Below are 19,656 nucleotides of genomic sequence, written 5' to 3' on the forward strand. Positions count from 1 at the left end.
AGATGAAATACTGCCATTTGCAACAACATGGATGGACCTTGAGAATATCATGCTAAGTGAAATAAGTCAGTCATGAAAAGCTAAGAATCATATGATTTCACTCATATGTGGGATATAAAACTGAAACTCATAGACATAGACAATAGTATGGTGGTTACCCAGAGGGAAAGGGTGTGGGGGGTACTAAAGGGTAAAGGGAACCAAATATATGGTGACTAGAGGCCCGGTGCATGACATTCATGCACTGGGGGAGGGGTCCCTCAGCCCGGCCTGCACCCTTTCACAGTGCAGGAGCCCTCGGGGGATGTCCAACTGACAGCTTAGGCCTGCTTCTGCTCCAGCGAGCGTGAGCCCAGCTTTTGGCTGAGCGGTGCTCCACCTATGGGAGTGCACTGACTCCCAGGGGGCAACTCCTGCGTTGAGCATCTGCCCCCTGGTGGTCAGTGTGCATCATAGCGACCAGTTGTTCCATCCTTCGGTTAATTTGCATATTACCTTTTTATTATATAGGATAATTTGACTTTGGGTGGTGGGCACACAATGCAATATGAAGATCATATATCATAGAAATGTATACTTGAAACCTATATAATCTTATTAACCAATGTCACCCCAACACATTTAATAAAAAAGATATTATTTTAATGCAAAGATCAAAGCCATGGTATGGACAATAAAATGGAGCCTCAGGGTCAAAGTTAACTAAAAAAATCATAGATCTTAAAAAACCTTACTCTTTGAAATCATATCAGTGAGAATAGAATGCTCTGAGCTATTCAGAGAAGCCACAACCACACCATCTAGTTCAGGTGTAATTTCTCACATCAGGGATCTTCCAGCAAAGAGGCGATACCACATTGTACATTCATCTTCTCTGTGGTTTACAGGACAGGAGCCCTTACTGTGCCCAGGACTGTTAAGCCTTTACTTATTGCCTTACTTTTCTTTGAACCTATTAAAACATTGCCTCATTTAAATTTTACCTACCCCCCTTCCCCAAAAGCCTATAATAAGACTGTGCCTTCCTTTTTTGAGGCTGAACTTTGTTTCTCCAGTGAAGGAATAAGAGTTAAGCTCAGCTTTTGTTTTCAGATTTGAGAGATTTGATTGTATTTTAACATGAAAATGAGTATACATAGCAATGGAACCTTTTCAATTCTGTAGAAGGCTGTGTGATTATCCTCTAAGGAAGTGTGCCTTATCCTTTTAAGGTCAGCAACAAGACCTTTGGTAAATCAGAGTTCTTAAGTTTCCTTTTTATTGCTATTGAATAAAAGATCAGATTTATTTTGCACCTTTGCCATGTATTTGCTTCCAATCTTTAAAAAATTATTATGTTTTATCTCATGAATATTGTTCATTTAACAGCAATATCATCTAGTCTGAAAGGTTTAGTCTCATCTCTATGAGGCAGTGATATTTCTAGGTGTTGAACGTCATTCTAAGACCAGTTGGTCTTGATATCTTCCTAGAGCTGATTTAAAATATCCTTCTTTTAGGATTTGTCCCTCTGATATGCTCATTCTCTGATTTTATTATTCATATCAGAGATAAACTCATGCATATATTAAACGAACAAAAATATAACATTGTTTTAATGGTTTAGGTGGATTTTTTTTCTAAGCAGCAGTTTGAGATTGTGCCTCTACTTATGTCATTTGTAACTTTAGCCATCTGTTGATCTTACATATGATGCATTCTAGGAATTCAGTCAAATAGCAAAAGATCTTGGTGCTTTCCATATCATTTAGTATTTCAGTAGTTACACAGGAATTGCAGTGGTTATGCCATGGAAATAAAGAAAATTAAAGCAAAAATATGAAGACCTTTAAAATACACAGTGGCCAGATACAGAAAATACAGCATGGTGTGGTGGTGTTGTGTTGTGTTTTTTTTCATAAGAGAGTTATATAGAGTGCTTTTTCTATTGGAAGAGCTGCCCTAACTACTGTTTAGCCACACTTGCATAGGTATTTTCAATTTCTTTGTCTTCAGGACACGTGTGGGCAAATTCTTCACGGGCATAAGCATTGTGGAGATAGCGCCAGACTCCTGAGAATTCTGCTGGAATGTCAAAGTCACGGTATTTCTTGGCAGCAATCTAGGGTTTTGGAAAAAGCAGTTGGTAGTAAAAGGCATCAGTAACATGCCCAGTGTGTAGAAACATATTTCAAAAGTCAAGATCATTGTGGACATGCTATCTGCACAAAAAGTACTACAAAATAAAATGAAAGAATCTTGAAATTACTATTTTAATGTTTAGTGTACACATGTAGACAAAGCTATATGCCTGTAATCATATTTATATTAAGCTGTATTTAATATTTAGAAGAAGGGAGCACAGAAAAAGAGCACATATCTCCCCATTAAACTAAGAGGTTTTTAGGGCCCCAACTATGTCATTACTTTATGAATTCTCTGTATCTGGCATAGGACCTGAAATAGAATAAATTCTGTTCAATGAAAATTTGATGGTGATTAAATTGTCATAATAATACCAATAGCTCACATTATTTATCACTTGTTATGATCCAGACACCATTCTAAGCATTTACCATGTCCTAATTTATTTAATTTACTCAACAATTCTGTGAAATGGGTAATATTATTCTTTTTTAAAATATTTTTAAATTTATTTCAGAGAGGGAGAGAGAGGGAGAGAGAGATAGAAACATCAATGATGAGAGAGAATCATTGATCGGCTGCCTCCTGCACGCCCCACACTGGGGATCGAGCCTGCAACCTGGGCATGTGCCCTTGACCAGAAATCGAACCTGGGACCCTTCAGTTCACACACTGATGCTCTATCCACTGAGCCAAACCGGCTAGGGCTGGGTAATATTATTCTTGTCTTATAGCTAAGACAATGGAAAACCCCTGATATAGGAAGAAGTAATAATTTTTCATGTTTTACAGGGAAGATCATGGATTTTTCCTTTGAGGAGAGAAAGGATGTACACACTATGCATAATGATGATGCTAAAGCCATCATATAACAACCTCACACAGAATGGTTACTCTGATTCATGCTGGCAACTCCCAAACCCAGCTCAAACCATTCAGGCTATCTTATAAATACTTACTTTAATAATGTTCAGCTTGGGTAACAAGCTGCAGTCAGCCAGTGTCAGATCATCCCCATCCAAGAACAATCTTCTGGAAACTGTGAGTTCCTCAGTACTGTCTGGATCAATTTCATCCAGAAGTGGGGTGTTTAAGTAGTCATCCAGACGCTTAAATTCTCTGAGCAGAGCTCTTTCAAAATCTGAGGCAATGAAGTCAGAGGGTTACTTATACATGTATTGTCTTCATGACTAAATACATTCTCAATATGCTTTTCACACATTTAAACATCTGTATCTATACATGCTCCTTACAGTGGATATTAAAAATCTAAATAGGTAACTAGAATGCTTAACTAGTCACTGATAAGGCAGAGTCAGATGTTTAATCAAATGATGAGTGGAAATATTTCTGGATTTTTCTTGAAGAGGTGCATTGGGAGGAGAGTCAAAGAGGGGGAAAAAAGTGATATGTTATCCCTCAGCCCAGAAGAGTCAGAAAGTGGAATCAGAGACTAATAGCTCTCATAACTCAGAGGATATTAAACTTCAAGAATGTTTGTGAGCCCTATGTGGTTCAGTGGACAGAGTGTCGGTCTGCAGACTGAAGGGTCCTGGGTTCAATTCCGGTCAAGGGCATGTACTTCAGTTGCAGGCTCAACCCCTGGTCTTGATCAAGGCACATGCAGGAGGCAAACAATTGATGTGTCTCTCTCACATCGATGTTTCTCTCTCTGTCTTTCCCTTCCACTCTCTCTAAAAAAATCAATGGGAAAAAATATCCTTGGGTGAGGATTAACAAAAAAAGAAAAAAAAAAAAGAGAATGTTATGTGCTATGGTTTAAGAAACTTTAAAAGTACGCAGGACTGGGGAAGTTCGGAGGGGGGCATCTAACAAATCCAGTCCTGCAGTTAGTTTACACCTGGCATGCCAATGCTCTAGTTGAACTACATTGGTAATTTCTATATTGAGTCTTGGGCTCTAAATCTAATAAAACTTCATACAAAGGAATTTCAGAAAAGAGAGCAGAGACTGAGAGGAAGGGTATTCTCCAAAATATACTATAGATTAAAAAAAAACAACCTATTTTAGCTGAGTGAGAATGTGAGAATGAGCAAGTGAGTGAGAAAAACAGAGATTTAAAGAAAGTTATCTTACTCTTATTTGCCTCCTTTTGTGTATTCTTTATATATGCAGAAAACTTGGCAAAGAGGTTACTGCCCACATCAAAGGACTCCTTGTTCTTGGGACTCAAGCAAGGGTACCTTAAAAAGAAACATCACTGCACTGTCATTCACACATAAGGAGACAGAGACCAGGTGTCCTAGCTTGCATTCTATTGAGAATGAAGGTTTTGGAAATTGTGTTGGAAACTGAAGGTCCTGAGAAGTCTCTCATTGGAAATTCGTATTTTCCCAATCTCAGAATAATTTAGTTTATAAAGTTCACTTGGAAACCAGTCGTCTGAAATTCAAAGTTCATTTACCTATAGAAACAATGTTTCAAATGGTAGGTAGGTCCCCCCACTTGCTCATGAAAGTCTCTTTGGCATCAGATATGGTGGTGATACATTTTCAAAAATAAGTAGTAGGAAAAAATATAGCTTCAAATATTGTAACTTATAAAACAAATGAAGTAATAAAGGGGATGGGGATGATGGGAAACAGTAGGCAAGATGTCCTCTTCTAAGAAATACAAAGATCATTTAGCATAATAAAATAAAGTGATAATTTCATTACATTTACAAATTAAATAAGGAAAACCATATGATCATGAATAGATGCAGAAAAAGTATTCAATGAAAATCAATTCCTAATAATAAAACATCTCCTAGCAACTAGCAGTGGTCAGGCCAAATATTCATCTTCCTTGATTCCTCTCTTAATCTCCATCCCCACTGGATCCTTTAGCAACTCCAGCCAGTTTACTTTTCCAAATGTACCCAGAATCTGTCCACTTCTCACCACCTCCATTGCCCACTTCTTGGTCCAAAGCCTATATTACTGCAACAGCTTGGTGACTATTCTTCCTATTCCTATGCTTGTCTCCCACACAACTGACTATTCTCTACCTGCTGTGAGAGCAATCATGTTAAAATATGTCACATGTCTCTCCCCTACGCAATACCCTGCAATGTACCCATCTCATTCAGACTCAGAGCTCAAGTCTTCACAGAGGTCTACAGGGACTGGTGGGATCTTGAGCCACCTTACCCCTCTGTTCTCATCTCTTCTTTTCTTCGTTACACATTTCACTCAATACTGGATCATTTGCTGTTTTTCAAATAGGCCTAATAAGCTTCCAACTCAGGGCATTTTCTCTTGGTTTGCACTTAAATGGAGTGCTTTCCCTCATATATGCACATGATCTGCATCCTCTCTTCTTTCAGGTCTTTTTTTTCTAATAGCTCCTCTTATGTGAGCCTTTCTCTGGCCACCCTAGCTAAGACTGCAACCTCTCCCCTGTCCCTAATACTTACTATTTCCCTCCCTTGCCTTATTTTTTCTTAGTATTTATCATCCTCTAACGTAGTTTATATTTGCTTTTTATCTTGATTATTTACTGTCTTCTCCAACTAGAATGTAAGGTCTACTAGGCCAGAGAGTTTTTGCCCATTTTATACACGATTGTGTCCCAAGTGCCTTGAATAGTACCTGATCCTTAATAAGTATTCAGTAAATATTTGTTGAATGATTACATGAATTCATTAATTTTGTTAACTTGATAAAAGGGATTCATCAAAAACTTTCAGCAAGCATCAGATAAAATGGTAAAATGTTTTTGGAAAGTGCAAATCAAAACCATAATGAGATTATTACCTCATGCCTGTTAGAATGGCTATTATCAACAAGACAAGAAATAACAAGCTTTGGAGAGGATATGGAGGAAAGGGAACCCTCGCACACTGCTGGTGGGAATGCAGACTGGTGCAGCCATTATGGGAAACAGTATGGAGGTTCCTCAAAAAATTAAAAATATAACTTACGTATGACCCAGCAACCCCTCTTCTGGGTATCTACCCCCCAGAGTTGAACACACTTATTTGTAAAGATATATGTACTCCTATGTTCACTGCAGCATTATCCCCAATAGCCAAAACATGAAAACAACCTACTAGTAAATGTCCTTTTATAGATAATTGATGAAAAGGCTATGTTACATACTGGGTAGGGCAAAGTAGGTTTACAGTTGTTTGTATGGAAAATAATACAATAATTAATAAATAATGATACAAGACTAAATTCTGTGATTCACGTACAACTGTAAACCTACTTTTGCACACACACCCCCCCCCCCCCCCCCCGTATACACAGTGGAATAATACTCAACCATAAATGATGAAATACTGCCATTTGCAACATTGGTGGACTTTGAGGTTATTATGCTAAGTGAAACGTCAGAAGGAAAAGGGCAAACATATAATTTCACTCATGGGATATATAACAAAAAAAGAAAAAGAAAAAGAAATGAACAAACACAAGACAACAAAAACAAACTCATAAATATGGACAACAGATTGGAGATTACCAGAGGGGAAAGAGGTTGGAGAGGGCAAAATGGATAAGCGGGTCAAATATATGGTGATGGATGGAAACTAGACTTGGGTGGTGAGTACACTATAGTGTATACAGATATTGAATTACAATGTTGTGCACCTGGAACTTGTATGATGTAATTAACCAGTATTACCTCAAAAATTAGCAAATATTTTGAAAAAGGTGATACATTCATGTTGTTGCATATGGCAAGATATAATTTTTTATTGCTGCATAATATTTCATTGTATACATATCACATCTTCTTTATCTATTTAGCTATCTTTGGACTTCTAGATTGGTTCTATATCTTGACAATTGTAAATAATGCTGCAATAAACATAGGGGTGCATACAGGGTGGGGCAAACATAGGTGTACAGTTGTTCATATGGAAAAATGCAATCATCAATAAATAACAATACAAGAATAAACTCTGTGTTTCATGTATTTGTAACTGTAAACCTACTTTTACCACATGTTGTATATCTTTTTGAATTAGTGTTTTACCATTTGTGACAACATGAGTGGATCTAGAAAGTATTGTGTTAAGTGAAATATGTCAGGCAGAGAAAAACAAATACCATATGGCTTCACTTATATATGAAATATAAAAAACAAAAACCAACCAAACAAAACAAAAACAGATCTATAGAAACAGAGACAAAAGGGTTACGAGAAAGGATGGGATGGAGGTATGGGTGAAAAAAGGAAGGGGAATATAGTCAATAATATTGTGATATGTTTACAGCGAGAGATGATTACTAGAAATTAACAATATGATCACATTGTAAGGTATAAAAATGTTGAATAACTACATTATATATCTTAAACTAATATAACAATATAATGTTGTATACCAACTATACTTAAATTAAAAAAAAGAAAAAAAAGGTGAAATGTTAGAATTAATTTTTTAAAACCAGCCAAGAGCAAGTATAATCATTATCACTACTGCTCTTTCAACATTGTGCTGAATGTACTAACCGCTAAGACAAGAAAAAATCACTCTACTTGGTGACTCTAAAACCATTCATATTAAATTTAAGAACAACACAGAAACACCTAAAATTAATATTACAGCTGATATTATGTTTTGATCCTCCCCCGAGGATATGTTTATTGTTTTTTGTTTTGCTTTGTTTTGTTTGAGAGAAACATCGATCAGTTGCCTCCCTTACTTGCCCTGACAGGGATCGAACCCACAACCTAGGTATGTGGCCTGACCGGGAATTGAACCTGCAACCTTTTTGGTGTTCGATGCCCCAACCAACAGAGCCACCCAGCCAGGGCAATAGCTGATATTGTTTTTGACGTTCTAGCAAGTGGTGGAAGACACTATTTTAAAGCAATCAGTATAAAAACTAGAAGAGAAGCAACAACATAATTGTATGCCTAGAAAAATCCAAGGAAGTATAGGAAAAAAATTACTAGCATTAATGAGCTATTTTGTTAAGGTGGCTAAATACAAAGCAAACATTTAAAAAATTTATCTTTATTGTTGAAAGTGCTATTGATGTCCCCTTCCCCCCTCCATCACACTCCCCCCGCCAGGCCTCCCATGCACTATTGTCTGTGTTCATGGCTTATATACCATTTGAATTTTTCTGCAGGGAATCTATTACATAGGAATGAAAACACTAGCACATAAGGACATATGCACAAGGATGTTATTTATACCACTGTTTGTAGTGGTAAAAAAAAAATAACTGGAAGGAAAGGGAATGTCCATCAGTAAAGGAATAGTTTAGCAACTTGTAGCATATCTGTGACATGGACTATTCTGCAGACATTAAAATGAATTAAATCAAAACCAGTAGAGTTGAAGGATGCTACAATGTTCTTTGAAGTGAGATAAGCAAGATGCAATATTTATAAATTATAATTATTATTATCATGCTTATGTGAACCTAGAGAAAGGTATGGAAAGATACACAATTGTTCTTTTGTTGTTGTTGTTGTTTTCCACTAGTTACCTTTGGGAGCAAGAAAAAATTAGGGAGCAGATAATGTGAGGGAAGACGTAGTAGAGGAAGATGGCAGAGGAGTAAAGAACAAAATAAGACTCAATAGGTACAGGACAAACTTAGAGCAGGTGCTTAAATCTAAGAAGCCATCAGTAATTGATGAAAGAGACCTAATATAGTCACACAGAGGAGAATCTAGAAGAGTCTTCTTAGTTTCTTATGTAAGAAGAATTATGGACTGATAGAACCTTTTGTTTACCCTTTATATATATTTTTTTGACTGTGACTTCATTTTTTAGAGCAGTTTTAAATTCAAAGCCAGACTCCTTACCAATGGAAACGTGAGATAATAAATGAGGGTTGTTTTAAAGCACTGAGTTTGCAGTAATTTGTTGTACAGCAATAAAAAAATAAACACAGCAGGCTTCCTGTTTCCAGACACTATCCTGTGTAGGCAGATAGATAGAACTTTCATTCAAGTGTAGACAGTGCAGTTCTGGCCTCTGGCTAACTGTGAGACCTGTTTCCTGACCTCCAGCCCTTGTGTTGGGCATGTTCTACCTCATGCCATCGGTGATGTGAAAGCCTAGTCATGATCAGTTCTCATAGGCTACACAGTGTTATTACCCCATGCTCTTCCTCTTCCTCAGCCTTGGGTTATTTCTCTATTTCTAGACCAATGAGAATTTACTTTATTATTTTAAGTATGCTATGCATTTAAAAATAATTTGAAATGTTCTATCTATGGTGTTTGTGTATTTAAAGTTGAAGGGGAAAATTTAGGCCTAATAGGCAAAATATTTTTCAACCTGTAGAGCTAAGAAATCAGACTGAATGATGATAGAAGATCATTAATTGAAGATCTTCCGAGGGCTCTCCAAGGAAAAGGTCTGATTTTTATCAGTATAAATGCTCCCTCATTATGGGCTAGATAATGAGGCTGAAATTAAATGTGGCCCAAATTTACCTGCCTTTCCCAGGTTTCCAAGTCTGTTCTTTGCCCTGTCCTAATATACTACCCACATTCATAAAGTATTAATGGTTTTACATACATTAAATAAATAATTCTCTAGTAAAGTTTTCTAATCATATGTGGAGTGATCAAGGGGGACTTTTGCCAAGTTTTATAGAAATATAACAAAAGAGAGGTCTGACATTAAAAAAGAGTGAGCTGTCTAGAACTGAGAATGCTCAATCTGCAATAAATAGGCCAATAAAACAAATGGTCTCAAGAACAATAATACCCTGTAAAAGGCTGTACCTTGGAGGAGCCAGTGTCTGCTCTAGAAACTCCTCAATTTTAATGAAGTCTGTTTTCAACTCCTTGTTATACAGCAGGAAGGGAGGATTGGCACCTGGAGCTAAGTCCTTCAGCTCTTCGGGCTTTCTATAATGATTAAAAATAAGTCGAGTTAGACCTGTAGATCAGGCACACATCATGCACACACTAACACTGTATTGGTACCTGCTGATTTCAATCCTTAGAATGAAACCTGTCCTGATTTCTCTTACCTGGTCATGTCAACAGTAGTCACATTGAATTTAACTCCTTTAAGCCAGAGGATCATGAAAAGGCGTTGGCAAAAAGGACAGTTTCCAATACTCTCCCCATCACTTCCAGCCTATTAAGATAAAGAAAGGCCTCATTCATTCATTTGCTCAACAAGTATGTATTGAGTGCCTGCTGGGGAATGAGCTAGTTGCTAGAGACAAAGTTAAAAATGCTTAATCTTATGGATTCTACCATTTGTGGGCAGAGAGAGACAATGAATCAAATAATCTCATTTATGTAAAATTATAAGTGTGATGACATAATAATAATAATAATAATAATAATAATACATTAGATATAATATATATTATCAAGATTTGTATAACCATTTCCTACAATAGACATTTTAAATATTACAAAATTTTTGCTACTATACTTCAGCAACAAATATTTTTGTCATATAACTTGTACCTCTGAGATTATATCTTTAGTTAATCTTTAAAAGGGAGTGCTGAGTATATACAGGTAATTTTACAAATGCATGTTTCATGTAAAATTTAAATTTTACATAAAATTCATCATTCTTTTCCTCTATGCAGTCTGGTTTTTCTTATATGCTTACACAGCCTCTCTCTCTCTCTCTCTCTCTCTCTCTCTCTCTCTCTCTCTATATATATATATATATATATATATATATATATATATATATATATTACAAAAGTTACTTTGTTATTTTTTAAAATAAAGATGTTCTCTTGTGTATTTTTTTCTAGTACCTTTACGGTTTAATGTTTGCATTTGTTTAATCCATTTGGAACCTATTTTGGTGTAAGAGGTGTATAGGGACTCCAGCTTTAATATTTTTACAAATAGTTAATAGTTGTCTTAACACCAGTTGTTAAAACCACTTGGTTGCCCAGCGGTGTGGCTCAGTGGTTGAGTGTCAACTTATAAACCAGGAGGTCATGGTTAAATTCTCGGTCAGGGCACATGCTCAATCCCCAGTGTGGGGCGTTCAGGAGGCAGCCGGTCTGTGTTCTATCTTATCATTGATGTTTCTATATCTCTCTCTCCCTTTCTCTCTGAAATCAATAAAAATATAATTATAAAAAACCCACTTTTTAAAGTTATATAATTGTCTAACCATTATGCTGTACACCTGAAATATACAATCTCTGAATGCATAATAATCTGGCCACTCAGTGTATATATATATATATATATTATATATATATATATATATATATATATACATATTAGAGGCCCGGTGCATGAATTTGTGCATGGGTGGGGTCCAGCCAGCCTGGCCAGGGGGAGGGCACATGGGTGGTTGGCCGGCCTGCCTGCTGGTTGAACTCCTGGTCGAGGGGACAATTTGCATATTAGCCTTTTATTATATAGGATATACACTGAGTGGCCAGATTATTATGCGTTCAAAGATCATAATAATCTAGCCACTCAGTGTATATAATAATAATAATAATAATAATAATAATAATAAGCCCCGTCCTTCTCCCACTGATTAAAAACAACACACTTTCAGCTTTGAAATTTTATATATACTTGAGTTTATCTGTGGATTCTATTTTTCATTCATTCATTCATTCGTTCTCCCAATAAATATTTACTGAAGAAATAATTATGTTTTTAACATAGAACAGACATTATATATGCAAAAACAGATATTAAAATAAAAAATAGTCCCCCAAATTCACACTGTTTTAAACTGAGATAAAGTCTTTGAAAAGTCTTTGAAGGAAGGACATGCATGTAATGAGAATGTGTAAAAGAGAAATATAGTTTATATGGGGTTTGTCAGGGAGGCGTTTTCTGAGGAAATGGCATTTTATTTTTTAAACACTTTATAGAAGATATACAGATAGTAAATAAGGACATGAAAAGATGTTCAACATCATTAGTCATTGGGAAAATGCAAACGAAACCCACAATGGGTTGCCATTACACCCACATTAGAATAGCTGAAATTAAAAAGACTGGCCATACCAAGTATTGGCTGGAATATGGAGCAACTGGAACTGACACAATGTTATTGGGAGTGTAAAATAGCCCAACTGCTATAGAAAGACTTTACCAAGGTGAAAATTGTTATCTACCATATGATCCATCAATTCCAATCCTAGGTTAGAAATGAAAGCATATAGCCCTAGAAAGATGTGTACACAAATGTTTATAGCAAATTTATTCACAATAGCCCAAAACTGGAAACAACTCAAATGTCCTTAATGGATAAACAAATATACTAGTAGTGCATCCATACAAGGGACTACTTCAACCATGAAACAAATGAGCTATTGCTGCACACAATATGGGCAAATCTCAAAATAATTATGCTGAGCAAAAGAAGCCAGACAACAAAAGGCATACATACTGCATGATTCAATCTGTAGAAATTTTTAGAAAATGCAGACCAACCTATCCTGACAGAAAGCAGATCAGTGATTGCCTAGGAGGGGAGTAGTGGGATAGAGTGAGGAAGATTGACTGCATTGATTGACTGCTAAGAGACATAAGGGAATGTTATGAGGTGATGGAAATCCTATATAATAAAAGCCTAATATGCAAATCGACCAAACGGCGGAACGAATGGTCACTATGATGCACACTGACCACCAGGGGGCAGACGCTCAACACAGGAGCTGCCCCCAGCCCACAGGCCTCAGGCCAGCCAAGGCGGGTGCCAGTGGGGGCCCCCTGATTGCTCCGCCAGTCGCCCCACAGATGGGCCCCAATTGCCGGCCAGGCCTAGGGACCCTACCCATGCACAAATTTTGTGCACCGGGCCTCTAGTAGTCTATATTTTGATTAGGGTGATGGCTACATGTGTGTATACATTTGTCAAAAGTCATTGGTTGCACTTAAAATGGGTGCATTTTTTCCTCTTGAAAAAATTTATTTTACTGTTGAGAGTATTACAGATGTCCCCCATTTCCCTCCCTTTGCCCCCCTCCACAGGCCTTCCCCCCAAGGCCTTCACCTGTCTATTGTCTGTGCCCATGGACTGTGCATATATACATATAAGTTTTTTTATTTATCTTATCCAGCCCTCCCTCCCACCTTCCCTCTGAGATCTGTTAGTCTGTTCCATGCTTCCACATCGATGGTCTTATTTTTTTTTGTCAGTTTACTTTGTTCATTAGAGTCCACGTGTAAGTGAGAGCATGTGATATTTGTCTTTCTCTGATTGGGTTAGTTCACTTAGCATAATAATTTCTAGGTCCCTCCATGCTGTCTCAAAAGGTAAAAGATCCTTCTTTTTCCATCTGCATAGTATTCCATTGTATAAATGTACCACAACTTTTTTACCCACTCATCTACTGATGGGCACTTGGGCTGTTTCCAGATCTTAGCTATTGTAAGTCGTGCTGCTATGAACATAGGAGTGCATATGTTCTTTTTGGTTGGTGTTTCGGATTTCTTAGGATACATTCCTAGAAGTGGGATTACTGGGTCAAATGACAGTTTCTATTTTATGCAAATTATACCTCAATAAAATGTGTTAAAATAGAGAAGTTCAAAGAGAGGAACAAAAAATCCCCTCAAATAAATAATTATGAAGGGGTTTTCAGACATTGCAATGACAAAGGTAAGGGTATAGACATGGAAGGAAGTGCCTGAGAGATGGTGAAGAACGCGATCACTGGAAGGGAGGAAGTCAAGGATCTGAGGACCATAGTATTGGAAGGGTTATCTGTGTAGATATTAAAATCACCAAGAATTAGGAGTAGTGTTGGAGAGAGTGACAATGATCCAGGAGCTAAAATCCTTGATAAATAAGGGAGAGTGACCGGGGGTTTGGAAGTCTACTATAACGAGGAGGGGCAGTGAGTGGTGTAGTCTGATTTTCTGAGACTCAACCTAGGTATTTCTCTGGAGGTGACAGAATGGTCTGAAAACAGGAATGAGGAGCAAGGATACCTAAAGGACACCCACCCTATCTCTAGGCACAGTGGTAAGAGGAATGAGGAAGAAAAGGCAGCCACTTCTTGAGAGGGTTATAGCTGAGGTAGTGTCCTCGTGGGAGATCCAGGTTTTAGACACCTCAATCTTGCCCGGCCAGCAAACTTGCCATAGCTCAGTGGTGAGTGTCAACCTATGAACCAGGAGGTCACGGTTTATTCCTGGTCAGGTCACATGCCCAGGTTGCAGGCTCAGTCCCCAGTGGGGGGTGTGCAGGAGGCAGCCGATCAATGATTCTCTCTCATCATTGATGTTTCTCTCTCTTCTTCTCTGAAATCAATAAAAATATATTCAAAAAATAAAATAAACAGTATTCCCAAACTAAATTCCTTCCCTGTTCTTTACTCCACACACTGACCTACTTTTCCTTTAAGGCTCCTAATCCAGTGAAAGTCACTATCATTTGGTATGGACTGAGTTGTGCCCCCTCCCATTCATATGTTGAAACTCTAACATTTAATGTGATTGTATTTGGAGGTGAGGCCTTCGGGAAGTAATTAGGTTTACATGAGAGCATGAGGATGGTTCTTATGTTGGTATTATGCCTGAAAATGAAGAGGCCAAAACACTCTCTCTCTCTCTCTCTCTCTCTCTCTCTCCCGCCCTCCTCCAATTCAAGAAGGCAGCCACCTATAAGCCAGGAAAAGAATTCTCACTAGAAACCAACCATGTTGGCACCTGGATCTTGGACATATAGCCTCCATAACTGTGAGAAATAAATGTCTGCTGTTGTAGGCACCCAGTTTATGGTATTTTGTTATGGCGGCCCGAGCAGACAAGACATTATCCACCCTGGTGACCAAACTAGAAACTCAATAATAATCCTTTTGTTTCACTCTGAATATTGAATCCAACTAGTAATTCTTGTCAGTTTTTACCTATAAATATCTCCAAATAAGTTCAGTTCTTTCATTTGCCATGGCTATTATGTCATTCATTCGTTCATTCATTCATTCAATGCTTATTTGATGCTTACTATGCTCAACACTAGCTTCCAAGTCCAACCCACCAGTCTCTCTCATCTCTTGAATCCATATTTCCTCTTTTGCCTCAATCTGTAGAAGGAAATAAAAGCGACTTCATCTTACAGCAGCTCTGATCTGTCATTTCTACTAGTACTATTAAGGTCCGAGAAGCCATGGGCATAATTCTAGTTTTGAGGTCAAGTTTCCTTTCCCTGGCAGTGGGTGCGACAGAGAACATCATGTTTATTGTTGCTCTTTGTGATGTCACGAAGAGGTATGGGAAATAGCCACCAACCTTGGCAGCTGATTTCTTTTGTAACAGAAGTCAGACTGAGGATGCAGTCACAACTGGTGTTAGTGAGTGGAAACATGATTAGGGGTGGGAAGCAGGAAGAAAAATGGCCTCTGATAATAGATACAGCAGGAAGGGTGGACCGCCTTTGGCAAAAGGAAAGGCAAAAACAGTGAGGTGGTGGGGGTGTGTGTGTGGGAAATGCAGCAAAGTTTTACAGGAAAACTGTAGGGTTTTTTTTTTTATTGTTTATAATATGCTGATTTAAAGTGCCATCACATACAATTTTAGGATGTAAATTTCCTAGCCTGATTGATGAATTATCTACCTCTTAAGTGTCGTTAGCTGGCAAAGCCAGGACATGGTCATTCACCAAAACAACTTATTTCTCTTTGTGTTTGTGATCTAAGTTTCTAACCATAAAAAATAATAATAGCCACAATAACTGACATTTATTGTTAACTATGTTAACAACTCCTCTGTTTTACATATTTGTTTTATTTAATCCTCACGTTGAAGATGATCCTGTGTGGTAGGTTCTGTTATTATTCATGTTTTACAGATGAGGAAATTGAAACTCAGAGAAGCTGACTTGCTTAAGTACCCTCATTTAGACAAGAGTTGATGACATATGTATTCTTTTTTATAAAAAATATGTTTTTATTGATTTTAGAGCGAGGGAGAGAGGGATAGAAACATCAATGATGAGAGAGAATTATTTATCAGCTGCCTCCTGCACTCCCCACACTGGGGGTCAAGCCCGCAATCTGGACATGTACCTGACCTTCTGGTTCATAGGTCAACACTCAACTACTGAGCCACACCAGCCAGGTGACATATGTACTCTTTTCATACAGCAAATCCAGAACTATCTACTCCAGAACTTATATTCTTTAATGCTGCTTTCTCTCACCTAATAGTTTTGTTGGATTTTTAAAAATTAACTGGTTGTTATGATAGTTCTAAGAGAGTTCGAAAATGGTCTGAACATTTAGAGAAGAGTATCATCTCTTTCTTCTTTCCCACATAGACAACATGCTTTAGACAAACATTACATTCAGAATTTCGGCCAAATGTTAGATGCTATAATGCCATGTACAGACCTCCTAAAAGTTAATTTTAGACTGTTTGGTAGAAAACATAAAAACTTCATTTAACAATGAACAACAAACCAATACGATAAATGCTGCAGTTAGATAAAATAAAATGTGTTAGAAAATCTTTTGTTTTCAATATTTGCATATAAATCTTGCCCCAAATCATACAGAGCTGAAAGGCAATGTTTCCTTGACTATATGGAACACATAGGTGGTGTGATATAAATTCTTAATTATGATAGGGAAGTGCTTAATCTCTTACAGGAATCTCATCAGGGCCTGAGGAAGAAGTTGTGGTAGGGTTTTAAAGCTACAACCAGAGGTATCTGGGGAAATCACAGACTCATTTAATCTTTAGAATGATACCTCATTATCTATAAATGAGATACCACTGGGGAAGAGCAGTGCTTTTAAAAGTTACTCATCAATAATTTTCATCCCTCTCAATTTCTGTGTCCCCTTCCACCATCTTCTATAAAACTTCTAGATATCTGAGGATCACATCTTAAAGTAAAGCACACACACACACAAAAACCTGGACCAGATGATACTCAAGATTCTTCCAGGAAATCTTTCATCTGTATCAGTGTCATTAGATAAGCGTACACCTAAAGGATTCCATCTGATGAAATTCTGGAAAATTTTTCGAGAAAGCTTGCCAAATGGAAAACAATTGAATAAGATTAGACACAGCTATTTTATTTTTAAAATTCAATTAAATTTAAATTTCCCCATCACCTTTTATCCCCTCTATGCCCTCTACCACCTCCCCCCAACCTCCTTCACCCCCGCAATCACCACACTGTTGTCCACAGACACATTTTAAGGAATTGGAATCCTGTAATTCACTGGCCATGTGACTTTGCACAAAGTAGTTTCTCTTTGCTTTAGTTTCTGTATCCATAAAATATGGTTACTAATAAACCACTTAGCGCAGTGCCTGCCATATAGTAAATAATAAATGCTTAGTTATTTTAACCTGAAAGTTAATATTTAATTCAACATTTGTTCACCCAATATACCGTATGCTTTCCTAACTTCTCCTGTCCAGATGACCGCCCAAATATGGGCAATCTATGAAGATAAACACACAGATCAATGGCAACGAATGGTGTGATTAGATTGAATGAACTGTTTAGATAAAAGAAGCACTTCTGTCATCCTATGAAAAGACATTACCTCTGGCTTGGAATTGGTAGGTGTAAAAGGCCAGTTAGAAAATGAAGGCTTATTTATATCATTTCTGAGCAGTCACATGTTTTGCTAGAAGCCAGAGATAGGACAAGTAGTTCTTATGCTCCATGGTTCAGCAAACATTTATTTGGATTGCTTTGCAATGCAAGAATTCAAGGGTTTCTCTGCTACGATTTTGAAAAGGCAGGTGGATTATGTCTTTGGTGGATATATACAACCAGTTGTTAAAAATTTAAAAATAATTGGGAAAATATTACTTTGGCCAACTGAAGTTTAAGCTAACATTTTGTATGTGTACGTTATTTTACGTCTTTGTATGCCATCACGGGGCTATATAGTTTTAGAGGCAAGTTACTTATACTTTATTGCCTGAGCTTACTTATTGAGAAATGGTGACAATATTACTACAGTGATGAGTATTATTACCACTATTATTACTGATCTACTACCACTACTAATACTATAGCTCCTAAGTTGTTGGTGGCACTAAATGAGACAATATATGTACGTTGTTCAAAAGCATCAGGCATGATATAAGAGTTTGTTGTTACCATTAGCATCCTGACTACTTCCAATAGTCAATGAAAGTATAGAGAACAAATAGTTAACATAAGCAAGGGTTTAGGAAATTATGTAATTTCTACTTGGAATAACCCACGCACAATTATTTCTCTTGATGAGCTAATTTAGAAACACATGTTCCTTTCTCCTGCTGTAGGGGATTTTCAAAGGGCTTTTCTGAAAAGTTAAGGCAAACACACACACACACACACACACACACACACACACACACACAAACCAACATCACCAACATCATAAAGAGGAAACATAGCTTTCTGAAATGCCTCCTTCTCACATAGCAGGCACACAGACTACAGACTCTTGGATTTTTTTCTCCTATAATGTCCATGCGAGCCTGCTGTGATGTTTGTCCATTGCGGGAGAATTTTAGAAAGCTCTGTCTGGGCCCTGTGTGGGAATGGAGCTCTCCGGCTATTCTTGCACCTCTTCTCCTCCCATCCAGGCCTTCTAAAACCTATCGCATAAAACGCAGAGTGTGAGAGCTGGAAACCTCTTCTAGATCATTTTTGTTAGCCTCCTACATTGTACAGATAGAGAAAGTGGAGGGGGAGGAAGGGGTTTGGCCCAGGTTACATAGGAAACCACTAAGAATACAATTTAGTTGCTCTAACTACCAAGCAGTCTAGTGTTCCTTCCACTATGTCTCCGTGCCCTTTCCAGGTGAGGTGTTTTCCTGTTGTTATCTAGGAACAGCCAACACCCAGGCATCCTTCTGGGACTCAGAATAGAAATACAATTACAAAATTCTTTCCTATCTCTAGCCCAAATGTTGCCCTTTTAAGATGAAGCTGAGGCCCAGGGTCAAGAAAGAAAAGATTCTGTAGTCTGTTATTATAGCTAGAAAACTTACCTTCACAAAAAGCTCAATCTCAGGATCTGCTTGAATGTTGGGCCTCAGGCCTGCCATCTTTCTGTTTTCACTGCTAGTTGGCAGCCCCTGACTCCTGCACAGCCCACAGCACTTGTGAACTCCTTTCTTCCAGTTTCACCCAAAGGCTCAAATACAGTGGGTGCTTTAAGAGAACAGTCCAGTTTTTAAAGGACTGAGTCAGAGCTGGGGCCAAATTTTCTTCTCAAGAGGTGGGAGGCCGAGAATTCTAGATGCTTGAGAGCACCTCTTGAATTTGTTTTCCTTCTTCCTCTTGACCTATCATTTGAATCAAGGAGGAGCCAAAGGGGTGTGTTTAAACTGGCTAGCTAGCAAGATGAGGGTGTTTCCACCGAGGTTTCAACGCCATGAGTCAGCAGAGGAGAAACAAACACACACAAACACACACATGCAGTTCTGGCTTCTATATATCAAGTACACCAGATGTTCTCTCGAGCCTCCCTTTGAGTCCTGGGCTCTATGCCCAGAATATGGCCTCTTATGACTGTTCCTGTAGCCTGACAGCAACAGAATGCTCTTCCAGGAAAAGGACCAGAAATGACTTGGGTTTTATCATTGAAAAGGATGTTTATCTAACAATACCGACTAAAAGGGGGTTAAAAA

At 37.7% G+C, this 19,656-nt stretch overlaps 1 protein-coding gene across 1 annotated transcript; it reads right to left on the minus strand.

The window, feature by feature from the left end:
* Positions 1–524: 524 nt before the first annotated feature.
* Positions 525–19,325, minus strand: CLIC2 (chloride intracellular channel 2). The gene is made up of 6 exons (XM_079764345.1): positions 19,015–19,325; positions 10,077–10,186; positions 9,826–9,951; positions 4,222–4,328; positions 3,084–3,265; positions 525–2,101 (listed from the first exon to the last, which is right to left on the minus strand). The coding sequence occupies exons 1-6, from the start codon at positions 19,069–19,071 to the stop codon at positions 1,946–1,948; spliced, it is 738 nt and encodes a 245-aa protein (XP_079620471.1). The 5' UTR covers positions 19,072–19,325; the 3' UTR covers positions 525–1,945.
* Between the last annotated feature and the right edge of the window lie 331 nt (positions 19,326–19,656).

Source organism: Cnephaeus nilssonii (assembly GCF_951640355.1).
Source record: "Cnephaeus nilssonii genome assembly, chromosome: X".
Lineage (NCBI taxonomy): Eukaryota > Metazoa > Chordata > Mammalia > Chiroptera > Vespertilionidae > Cnephaeus > Cnephaeus nilssonii.

Excerpts from the sequence above, each read along its gene's own strand:
- CLIC2 (XM_079764345.1), bottom strand. The coding sequence starts at position 19,071 with ATGGCAGGCCTGAGGCCCAACATTCAAGCAGATCCTGAGATTGAGCTT. Across the intron at positions 3,266-4,221 it reads ACAAAAGGAGGCAAATAAGA|ATTTTGAAAGAGCTCTGCTC; the intron begins GTAAGATAACTT and ends TCATTGCCTCAG. Across the intron at positions 2,102-3,083 it reads CCAAGCTGAACATTATTAAA|ATTGCTGCCAAGAAATACCG; the intron begins GTAAGTATTTAT and ends CCAAAACCCTAG.